The sequence below is a fragment of the Eriocheir sinensis genome, chromosome 16 (genome assembly GCF_024679095.1).
Source record: "Eriocheir sinensis breed Jianghai 21 chromosome 16, ASM2467909v1, whole genome shotgun sequence".
NCBI lineage: Eukaryota > Metazoa > Arthropoda > Malacostraca > Decapoda > Varunidae > Eriocheir > Eriocheir sinensis.
This window is the reverse complement of record NC_066524.1, coordinates 5,247,437-5,259,899: the sequence shown is the minus strand read 5'-3', so window position 1 is coordinate 5,259,899 and position 12,463 is coordinate 5,247,437. Positions and strand designations below refer to the sequence as shown.

General features: G+C 46.8%; 1 protein-coding gene across 1 annotated transcript; it reads right to left on the bottom strand.

Annotated features, from left to right (window-relative positions):
- Window positions 1–367: 367 nt before the first annotated feature.
- On the bottom strand, window positions 368–11,198 carry LOC126999143 (mediator of DNA damage checkpoint protein 1-like; the record flags this gene model as incomplete). Its single annotated transcript, XM_050861473.1, is given in 5 exon segments — window positions 368–424; window positions 888–1,041; window positions 5,405–8,214; window positions 10,956–11,112; window positions 11,186–11,198. Coding segments are annotated over 5 exon segments (3,191 nt in total), but the record flags the coding sequence as incomplete, so codon positions are not given.
- Window positions 11,199–12,463: the final 1,265 nt, after the last annotated feature.

Below are 12,463 nucleotides of genomic sequence, written 5' to 3'. Positions count from 1 at the left end.
TGCCGGACCATGCCGGAACTCAGGGTGAGAGCAGTGTAACTCTTCAACCACCAGTGGAACACTTTGAACACAGAGAAGGGCACAAAGCAACATACGGATTCATAGTCATAATTCAAAGGAAGGTGGCCAAATGTAATACTGCTTATACATTAAGGGAAAATGTGGAGTTTTCTCTATTTTTTCTAATTATATCTTGCAAAATTATAGGTGGGTCTTATATGGCGGGAAATACGGTATTCTTAATCATTACGTTTCACAGATAATATGATGGAGCAATCTATGTATGGAAGGTACTCTTAACTTTAAAAAATTTTGCAAAGGAAATTTTGCAGTACAAATATGGACAGCTATAGTGCTCACCTTCTTTGGGGAAGGGCTGAAGGAAATCAGTCCACTGCTCCGCCTCACATCCTCCTGGTCAATCCTGGGAAAAGGATCAGTTAGGTGCGAACACTGACATGGCTGGCTGACTGCTCACTTGTAAAAAATTGTTAAATAAGCTTTGTTACAGATTTTCTAAAACTTTATGAAAAATTTGGGCTGAATACTGTAATATGCTCACTACTAATTTCCTACTTTGAATAGTGAGAAACAGAGTAATACCCCTCCCTAAAGTTATGTTGATTTCAGCTAATCTATGTGCAGCAAAATTTGCAACTCTTAATACATCAATAAGTAATAATGCAAGTACGTACCTAAATAACAGGCATCAAAGATTTCCTAGAGGGAACAATAATACTTTATTTATATTCTATTCTTCTGAGGTATCTGCATAATGTGAGGAGGAAATAAGCAAGAACAGACACTAAAAATTATTGGTCCTTGCTAAGGTTAACAATATGCCCCTATGACCTGTGGCACACAATGTGGCCACTCTCTCTACTCACCGAAGCAGCTGCTGTGCCAGGTAAGGAGCGAGGGACTGCCGCCCAGACACCAGTGGGTCAAACTTCATGTACAAGGAGTTGCGAACTAAGTTGCACTTGTTGCCTTGAACACCATGAGTCTCCAAGGCATCCATTACCTCAGGGTTACTAAAAACTTTGAGAACATAAGATATCTTACATTAGTGGAAAGGAAGACTGCTCACTCCACTATGATGACAAAAGACAGGAACAGTTTTATGCATAATAGTTCAGTAGATCATTTAGAAACATTGATAACACAAGAAAAACTATGTTCTGATTTAGAAACAACATTTAGGGACTTTTCAGTTACTTTTCTTTCTATTGCCAAAAGATGTATTTCAGATGAACTATACATAGCAATAATGTGTAGTCATTGAGTGTCATCACAAAGTATCTGCCATTTTCTTTTTCAACTTGAGGTATTAAAATAAATCATACCATCTCAATTATATAGTATAGTCAAACTCAGCCATGAAGTAAGGCTGGATGTCGCCTACTTATGGCTGGGGCCAGGGTCACCAAAGTCCCCTACTTATGGCTGGGGACAGGGTCACCAAAGTCCCCTACTTATGGCTGGGGACAGGGTCACCAAAGTCCCCTACTTATGGCTGGGGACAGGGCCACCAAAGTCCCTACTTATGGCTGGGGACAGGGTCACCAAAGTCCCCTACTTATGGCTGGGGACAGGGTCACCAAAGTCCCCTACTTATGGCTGGGGACAGGGTCACCAAAGTCCCCTACTTATGGCTGGGGACAGGGTCACCAAAGTCCCCTACTTATGGCTGGGGACAGGGTCACCAAAGTCCCCTACTTATGGCTGGGGACAGGGTCACCAAAGTCCCCTACTTATGGCTGGGGACAGGGTCACCAAAGTCCCCTACTTATGGCTGGGACAGGGTCACCGAAGTCCCCTACTTATGGCTGGGGACAGGGTCACCAAAGTCCCCTACTTATGGCTGGGGACAGGGTCACCAAAGTCCCCTACTTATGGCTGGGGACAGGGTCACCAAAGTCCCCTACTTATGGCTGGGGACAGGGTCACCAAAGTCCCCTACTTATGGCTGGGGACAGGGTCACCAAAGTCCCCTACTTATGGCTGGGGCGGGGTAACAGAAGTCGCCTACTTATGGCTGGGACAGGGTCACCTAAGTCCCCTACTTATGGCTGGGGACAGGGTCACCAAAGTCCCCTACTTATGGCTGGGACAGGGTCACCAAAGTCGCCTACTTATGGCTGGGGACAGGGTCACCGAAGTCCCCTACTTATGGCTGGGGACAGGGTCACCAAAGTCCCCTACTTATGGCTGGGGACAGGGTCACCGAAGTCCCCTACTTATGGCTGGGGACAGGGTCACCAAAGTCCCCTACTTATGGCTGGGACAGGGTCACCAAAGTCGCCTACTTATGGCTGGGACAGGGTCACCAAAGTCGCCTACTTATGGCTGGGACAGGGTCACCAAAGTCGCCTACTTATGGCTGGGACAGGGTCACCAAAGTCGCCTACTTATGGCTGGGGCCAGGGTCACAGAAGTCACCTACTTATGGCTGGGGTGGGGTTACAGAAGTCGCCTACTTATGGCTGGGACAGGGTCACCAAAGTCGCCTACTTATGGCTGGGACAGAGTCACTGAAGTCACCTACTTATGGCTGGGACAGGGTTACAGAAGTCGCCTACTTATGGCTGGGACAGGGTCACCAAAGTCGCCTACTTATGGCTGGGACAAAGTCACTGAAGTCGCCTACTTATGGCTGGGACAGGGTCACTGAAGTCACCTACTTATGGCTGGGACAGGGTCACTGAAGTCACCTACTTATGGCTGGGACAGGGTCACTGAAGTCACCTACTTATGGCTGGGGTGGGGTTACAGAAGTCGCCTACTTATGGCTGGGACAGGGTCACCAAAGTCGCCTACTTATGGCTGGGACAGGGTCACCAAAGACTTATGGCTGGGACAGGGTCATACTTATGACTGGGACAGGGTCACTAAAGTCGCCTACTTATGGCTGGGACAGGGTCACCAAAGTCGCCTACTTATGGCTGGGACAGAGTCACTGAAGTCGCCTACTTATGGCTGGGGACAGGGTCACTGAAGTCACCTACTTATGGCTGGGGTGGGGTTACAGAAGTCGCCTACTTATGGCTGGGACAGGGTCACTGAAGTCACCTACTTATGGCTGGGACAGGGTCACTGAAGTCACCTACTTATGGCTGGGACAGGGTCACTGAAGTCACCTACTTATGGCTGGGACAGGGTTACAGAAGTCGCCTACTTATGGCTGGGACAGGGTCACTGAAGTCACCTACTTATGGCTGGGACAGGGTCACTGAAGTCACCTACTTATGGCTGGGGTGGGGTTACAGAAGTCGCCTACTTATGGCTGGGACAGGGTCACCAAAGTCGCCTACTTATGGCTGGGACAGGGTCACCAAAGTCGCCTACTTATGGCTGGGACAGGGTCACTAAAGTCGCCTACTTATGACTGGGACAGGGTCACTAAAGTCGCCTACTTATGGCTGGGACAGGGTCACCAAAGTCGCCTACTTATGGCTGGGACAGGGTCACAGAAGTCGCCTACTTATGACTGGGACAGGGTCACCAAAGTCGCCTACTTATGGCTGGGACAGGGTCACTAAAGTCGCCTACTTATGACTGGGACAGGGTTACTAAAGTCGCCTACTTATGACTGGGACAGGGTCACCAAAGTCGCCTACTTATGACTGGGACAGGGTCACCAAAGTCGCCTACTTATGGCTGGGACAGGGTCACCAAAGTTGCCTATTTATGGCTGGGGCCAGGGTCAAAGAAGTCGCCTACTTATGGCTGGGACAGGGTCACCAAAGTCACCTACTTATGGCTGGGACAGGGTCACCAAAGTCACCTACTTATGGCTGGGGACAGGGTCACCAAAGTCACCTACTTATGGCTGGGACAGGGTCACCAAAGTCACCTACTTATGGCTGGGGCAGGGTCGTTGGAGTCGCCTACTTTTGGCTGGAGTCAGGGTCGCCAAAGTCGCCTACTTTTGGCTGGAGTCAGGGTCGCCAAAGTCGCCTACTTTTGGCTGGAGTCAGGGTCGCCACAGTCGCCTACTTTTGGCTGGAGTCAGGGTCGCCAAAGTCGCCTACTTTTGGCTGGAGTCAGGGTCGCCACAGTCGCCTACTTTTGGCTGGAGTCAGGGTCGCCACAGTCGCCTACTTTTGGCTGGAGTCAGGGTCACCACAGTCGCCTACTTTTGGCTGGAGTCAGGGTCGCTGGAGTCGCCTACTTTCGGCTGTGGCCAGGGTCGCCAACTTTTAGCTGGAGACAGGGTCGCCGGAGTCGCCTACTTTTGGCTGGGGCCAGGGTCACCTACTTTTGGCTGGGGCCAGGGTCACCTACTGTTGGTTTGGGCATGATATACACCCCCCAAAAAAGGTGATACATAATCTGATCACATATGCTTTGATATATATTATGAAATGGTTTGTGTGAGGGATGATTTTTTCTCATTTTTCTTGCTTAGAAGGACCATTAAGAAACATGATCCCCGTTAAACAAATAGGTTAACCTCCGATCTTTCTGTCATTTCCAAATGGGAATGCAGGGTGACAACTTGGTGTCCTTCAATTGTCCTTCCAGGTGACATGTGGCAGATAAAACTATTTAAAAGCATCTATATCATCTATCTGTATTAGGGCCTCTCCTCAATAATCTCCACTGAGGCAAATCCACTCCTAGATCTCAGGCGCTCTCCAATGCACTCCTTGGTATCTTTAAACAATAAAACAGTAAAAAAAATGCCCACTTAACACTGCTACTATAAGAAAAATAGAAGTGAGTGACTAATGTTAGTAGGTGTTCCCTTGCTGCCTTAGTGTTCACTCAAATTATTGTAACAAATACTGGGACAATTATATATCATTTGAAAGCTTAGAAGTTGCTCTTTGCTGTGGTATAATGATAAATGAACAAATGGAACTTATATATTCCTCTAGATGGGAAACCTCCAGTATCATCTCACACTTGTCATCTGGCATCATCCTTATCTACGTCAATAAGAAGACAAAAAACAATTTTCACATATTGTTGTGTATCATATCATGTGCCTGAAATACTTATTTACTCGTGGAAGTAAATATATATCTGCTATCTTGCCTAGAAATCGGTAAAAAAAAGATAAAATACAGCACACATCGTGACCGTGTACTCACCGCGGGAAAATCTGGAGCCATACTACAACATAAACAAATCCTTATAAAAGCTGGAATGTGATTGACGAAGCATCCAGCATGTTGAAAACAAAAGGGCCAATGACAGGGCTTGATGTATGATGCAGAGCCTTAAACATAAACAAACTGCGTGTCTTAAAATGAGCGCGATATTTCAAGAGCGCCACGATCGTGGCGTGACGGAGTCTAACGTAAAAGCTACGATCGTGCCTGACGGAGTATAAGGGTTAAAGGAAAGTTCCAGGAGTACAAGCTATCAGAATAGACACAAGGAAATAAATACTTACAGTCAGATGCATTAAAAAATTCCTCTTCTGGAGCAAGGCTTTTTCTGTTTCCCTTTCTATTTGATGGACTCACGGCTGAGATGTCTCTTAGTTTGTCCTGGGGTGTGGGGACAGGCAGTGGCTCTCCAGAGTGGGCCTTTGCCTTCTCTTTACTCTCCTCCTTTGACACAATATTTGACACATGGTCAAGCTGCTGTCCCACATCTTGACTCTGCCACTGAGGCCCAAAATTCAACTTTCTAGTGCTCTGCCCACTCTCCTGCCCTGTGCTCTGATGTAAAGTCCTCCTGTCTGGTGAGTTGGCAACACTGGCCTTGGTTTTGAAGGGGTCAAGGTTTGGGTCCCCTACAATACCCACCAAGTCAAAATGTTTATATGATGGTGAATCTGTTTCCCTCGAGTCTTCTGAAAGTTCTGGAGGACATGCCACTACTGTGTTCTCCAGTGAAACCTGCTCATCACTGTCATCAGCTTCCTCTAATTTTAGTGGACACTGAGGGACACTTTCTTCAGGAGACACATTAACCTTCACAGATTCAGAGACTTTCTCATCCATCCTTCTTGACAGTTGCTTGCAGGTCTTCTCATCAGACTCTGGAGACATTGTGCTCTCATTACTGGTAGTGCTAATGCCACCCTGCCTCTCAGGGGTATTTACAACACAGGACTTTGTGGTGAAGGGATCATAGCTAGGATCCTCTAAATATTCTAAGTTATATGCTTTGCAGGACACAGGCAGACAGTCCTTACCAGGGTGAGTCAGTGCCTTTTCAGCCACAGGCTTCTGCTTCTTGTGTGCCTGTTGCTCTTGCCCAGGTTCTTTGTCTTTGATGAGATGTTTGCTGTCAGAACTCTCACAAGGCGAACTAAGATAACTTCTGGGTTTCTCTGCATCTTCTTCAGTCCACATAGTGATGGTTGAATCAACATCAACGTCACACTGAACAATCGAACTATGTACTCTTTCCTTCACATTGTCATTATGACTTCCTGCTGGGGACAGCTGATGATCCGATATTTCATCCTTTGCTCGAGATGCTTGGGACACACTCTCTTGGACTTCCCTTTCATCAACATTCATCGTCTGTGGCAAGTCAACCCTGTCAGGTGAATTCATAACACTAGCCTTGGTGGCAAAAGGATTAAAATCAATGTCATCCAGAACGTCAAGGATGTCAGTGTATCCCTTCTTGGAAGGTGAACACTTTGTATGTGGAGAGGCTGGGGCACATGCCTCCTCCTGGGGGCATGACATCTCTTGACTTGTTTCAGACTGCTCCTTAGGTGTATTTTGCAATGTATCAGCATCTCTCACTTGAGTATCTATTATGCTGGAAAAGGTATGCAGCTCTTTCTCTTGATCAGGAAGTGAATTACATTTAAGTTCCTCTTGACTCACAGGAAGGGTAAAGGACTCTGCACCTCTGTTCAGCTCCGTGTGGTCTGTGCATGACTCCACAGCACCACCTACTGGGAGAGTTACAGTAGGATGAGGGAGGTCAATGCTGTCAGAAGAACATTCCATGTTTTCTACTTGACAAGAGAGACTGGTGTCTATTTCACACTTACTAAGAGCAACTGTCTCAGAAGAAGGTCCCAGACCTTCAATTTTTGAAGGAATAAAATCTTTACTTTCCTTGTCTGGCATGCTGTTGTCTTTGACACATGGTATGTTGTGTTGCACATCTTCCTTGCATGGAGAGCAAACAGCCTGTGTGCATTCCTTGCCCTGAGAGCAGGCTGACTGCACAGTTTCCTTGCTGGGAGAGGTGATGGGCTGCACACTTTCTTTGCTGGGAGAGGTGGTGGGCTGCACACTTTCTTTGCTGGGAGAGGTGGTGGGCTGCACACTTTCTTTGCTGGGAGAGGTGGTGGGCTGCACACTTTCTTTGCAGGGAGAGGTGATGGGCTGCACACTTTCCTTGCTGGGAGAGGTGGTGGGCTGCACACTTTCCTTGCAGGGAGAGGTGATGGGCTGCACACTTTCCTTGCAGGGAGAGGTGGTGGGCTGCACACTTTCCTTGCAGGGAGAGGTGTTGGGCTGCACACTTTCTTTGCTGGGAGAGGTGATGGGCTGCACACTTTCCTTGCAGGGAGAGGTGATGGGCTGCACACTTTCCTTGCAGGGAGAGGTGATGGGCTGCACACTTTCCTTGCTGGGAGAGGTGGTGGGCTGCACACTTTCCTTGCTGGGAGAGGTGGTGGGCTGCACACTTTCCTTGCTGGGAGAGGTGATGGGCTGCACACTTTCCTTGCTGGGAGAGGTGGTGGGCTGCACACTTTCCTTGCAGGGAGAGGTGGTGGGCTGCACACTTTCCTTGCAGGGAGAGGTGGTGGGCTGCACACTTTCCTTGCAGGGAGAGGTGGTGGGCTGCACACTTTCCTTGCAGGGAGAGGTGGTGGGCTGCACACTTTCCTTGCAGGGAGAGGTGGTGGGCTGCACACTTTCCTTGCTGGGAGAGGTGGTGGGCTGCACACTTTCCTTGCAGGGAGAGGTGATGGGCTGCACACTTTCCTTGCTGGGAGAGGTGGTGGGCTGCACACTTTCTTTGCAGGGAGAGGTGATGGGCTGCACACTTTCCTTGCAGGGAGAGGTGATGGGCTGCACACTTTCCTTGCAGGGAGAGGTGATGGGCTGCACACTTTCCTTGCTGGGAGAGGTGGGAATGTTTGCAGGACCAAGTTCTTTACAGCTGTTCCCTTGATGAATAATGACATCATCTGAGGCATCATGGAACTTGTCATCATCCTTCTCAACTATCTTCATCTTTTCAAAGCTATTCAGAAGTGAATTTTCAAAGCTCTCAGACCTGAAAAATAAATTTCAACATTAGATTTTCTCACAGGTAGGATATATATCTTTAAGTAAATCACCTACTCTGAATCCAGACAGGGATCTGGAGTCAGTAACCAAGAAATTTTGGCTAAGTGGTTCAGCTGTTGACTTCAGATAATGAGCTGAGGTCAGACATCAACCCTTTCATTGCTAAACACTCGCAGCGAGCGGTAGTGCATTTGCTGGTGGTGCTAAACGCTCGCTGTGAGCTCCAGCCACACTCAAATCTCCCGCATACGAGTGTTCCAACACTACTTCTCACAACATAGGATTGCCAATTGAGTGGGTTTTCCACTAAATTTGGTGGAAAATCATATCAGCCTAGCGCGGAAAATCTACGAACGAGTAACTGGTGGATGTCCTTGTCCAATATAGCGGCATTTTTGCAGTTTCACCTATCACCTGACTGATTCTTTGAACAAATAGTTGTAAATTTTGCAGTTGGCAATACTACCTTGCCAGCACCTCATGGAGAGATGTCCACAGTTGCCTCAATATGGCTGACCGTCGCGGACGCAATGACGTAAGTGTTCAAAGGCAACCCCCCTGAACGTGCATATACGTTTGTAGGAGAGCCATACATAACTGAATCCTATAGATCTGGGCCTCCTCTTTCCAATGGTGTTTTTGTTTTTTAGCTGTGATGAATAGTTTGTGAGATACAGCCTGTTGGGCTGCCAGAGTGTGCCTGAGGGGATAGTTGCTTCCTCGCCACACGCAGCGATAGGGTTAATAAAGGTTTGGGAGCCTAAGAAAATTAACCACCAATACCAGAATTAAGAAGGCTCTTGGTGGTCAATTATCCCTCATATTCAGAAAGTTGGTGAATTTTGGTGTTGCATTTAAATAACAGAAATGGATCCTATAAATTTATTTGGGCAAGGGTCACAGTCTTCAATCTGACTTTCCTGCCTCTCCACCACACACAGACTGCCATGACACTTCCTAGCCACGTGCCAAGATACCAGGTAATCATGTTTCCCCATTCAAGCATTTAACACTTATCAGGAGTGGAATTTTAGCCATCCAGGTTAAAAAAAAATCACTGAATGTATTGTTTAAATGCCCCAGCTGCTCAGTCAAGGTTACCAAGGACAAAGATAACTGTAGAAATATATTTCCATAATAAAGAAAACTGTAATACTCAGAAAAGTCTTTTCTCTGATGGCATACAGTAACGTATTGAATAGACAAGACTGTTTGGACAACTGAGGGACCTGGCACCTGGCGAGTGGGTGTGCTTCCTTGTCTGGCACTTTCTTACCCTTTACTGCACATCTATGTACCGTATTTTGCGGCGTATAACGCCCACCTTTATTCGCTTAAAAAATGCCGGAAAGTTACACCTGCGCAGTATATGCCGAAGGTACAAATTTTAATAGATTTTTTTTCTTCGGTCTGCCTTTTCCTGCCGTAATTTTGAAGTTTGCGTGGGGTTTTATGGGTCAGCGTGACTCCTAGGCTGACACACAACTTCTCCGTGTCATTCTCAGATGTTTCCGTGACTGTAATAATGGCAGGAGAGTTTTTTGTATCTTCAGCGTCTGATTCTGTGCCTGAGTGTCCACAGCCAGTGACCTCGACTCCTCCTAAGCCTCTTCTTGCTCCCAAAAGAGCTCTCAGTATGAGCGTAATTGGGAGAGTTGAAATCAAATTTTTCAAACTTAAAAAGTGGTGTTATTGGTGAAGACAGTGACAGCAGCAGCACTGAACTCCAGCTCCTCGTTTTATCAGGAAGGCTGAGCCCCGTTATTGAAAAACTTCAATTTGGTGGCCTTCCTGTAGATTAATCTCATTACGGTGATGGTGGAAGTGAAACTCAGGCCTCTGAGGATGCATCCCACCACCCTTCAGTGCTATCAAGGTAAGAATATGAGTGTAATGAAGGGGCTTTGTAGCGAGGTCGAGTGCGTGGAGGGGGAGGGAGGCTGCCAACCACAACCTATGCAGCGCTGCAAACACAGGCTTGCTCCGACCTAAAAGTTACTGCGCTTCATCACATCACCACCGAACCACCGAAATACGTAGATTAGTTTTAGGTAGACTGAGGAGGATGGATGGAGAAAGCGAATGCTCATAAATCTACAGTTATTGGCTTAGGTGGAGCCGTGAAATTGATAATGGAAAGTGACCAATTTTCGGGAGAACTTCAGAACACTGCCATGCGGGGAGAAGCAATGTCACGGTACATGGTTACATCCCTGCCCTTTAAGGGTAAACAGAAATTTTGGGAAACTGTACCTCATCAGTCTTGCTTAATCGTACATATTTCTGTTGTCATAAAGTTTAGGGTGCGCGGTATGTGCCGGAGCACGTTATACGCCACAAAATGCATTACATACTGGCTCATAAGTAGAAGAAAGGCTCTGACAATGTAAAGAAGTGAAAAGCTGAAGAACACTACAAGCCACTTACTAATAATGCCACGGAACAGTCTCCAAAACAAAACCTGTCTATAGAGATGGAGATGTCAGTTCTTGGCGCTCATCTTGGAATGCCTCGTGCATCTTCATTTACTCTTGCATCCCATTCCCCCAAAGTACCTCTACAATTAAAGCATGGTACAACATTCCCCTATCAAAGAGCCTGCATCATCTGGTTGCAAGGTATAATCAATGATAAATAATAGTTCTGAGCTAATATTTCTGAAATACAAATATTACTCAGTCAAACAAAATGCACTGGTTATACTTAAGCTGGCTAAGAAAAACATACCTGTTGGGAGTCGAGATAGCCGAGGCTGCGTGAAGCATGGACGAGTTGCCCCAAATCAGTGGGGAGGTAGGAGAATTGGGAGATACCATTGTGGTTTTTTCTTGTGGACTCTGAATCATCTCCTCCTCATTCTCTTCTGCACTCTCATATTCTGATTCTAAAGGAGAAAGAAACATCACAATCAATCAGGCAATGGAGGCATAAGCTGGAAGACATGTTGACTTGCCCACCCCCGTAAGCCATACCCGGGGGTCCCTCTGAGCAAATCTCAATGCAGACCCATTCCAATCTTGAGTAATCTTTGGCAGGATTCTTCAACTTGCCGAAGCTACTACAATCAAACCATTTCAAATAGTCCATTTGGGCGTTCGATTCCACAGGTCCTTTCCTGCCACAAAGTCCCATACATTAGCTATAGGTAACATATGAGAGGGAAAAATAGGTGTTGGGACTGTGCGGCAGAGCAGAGGGGAGGAAAGGCCACGTGGTATCGAACGCCTATACAGAATATTTGAAACTGTTGGACTATAGCCTTGAACTTGAACAACAATACAGTACCCAAGCTGCCACGCTACTCAATAATAGGGGTGGGCAGGTACTGGTACCAGCTATACGGTACGGTACCGGTACCAGACTGCTCAGTACCGGTACCAATACTAGCCAGTCGCTCATGGTGTCCCTCATTTCTTCCTCACACGAGTGAGGCTGAGATTGAGTGCTTGAGTGGATATCTCGGTGATATGGATATTCTCTCTCTCTCTCTCTCTCTCTCTCTCTCTCCACTGAATGAAGTGAATATTTATTTTTCGATGGAAACCTACCTCTTATTTGATTTACATTGTTTTTGATTTACGCGACCTCTTCAAGGATGCAATACTCGCGTAAATCGAGAGAGTTACCTGTAAAAATTATATAAATCTGACCGGAGTCTCTCTCTCTCTTATGACATTCAAGAAGCATATTAGTGATATAATCAGGAAAGTAATGGGAGCTTTGGTGTATGTCGACAGAATAAAGGATCTTTTTTTTTTTTTTTTTTTTACGTTGTTGCCTATTGCGCCGGTAGGCATCTTCCCGGTGGGGCCTGATGGTCGGCCCAAGGCTTCTTTCAGGTGGGGCCTGATGGTCGGCCCAGCCCGTTCTGGTGCAGGCGAGTGTTTATAGTGGCGCCATCTTGCATTGGCTCATGCTGCCCCCCGGAACTCGTTCTTGATTCGCTTGGACGGCTTCCTCTAGAGTCCGGGTTGATGGGTGGTCTTCAGGACAGCATGTGGGTAGTTTTAAGCCACTCGGCGGTGACTGAAAAATCCGAGTGCAACCCCACGTGCTAAGTATTCTTAACTACTGCAATATTACATGGGGCACTACTGACATTTCCCTTTTAACAAAGGTTCAAAAACTTCAGAATTTTGCCAATAAAGTTGTTGACGGAAAAGCTAGAAAACACGAGCACGTAACCCCCATTCTAAAGGAGCTGAAATGGCTGACCATAAAAGATAAAATACTTC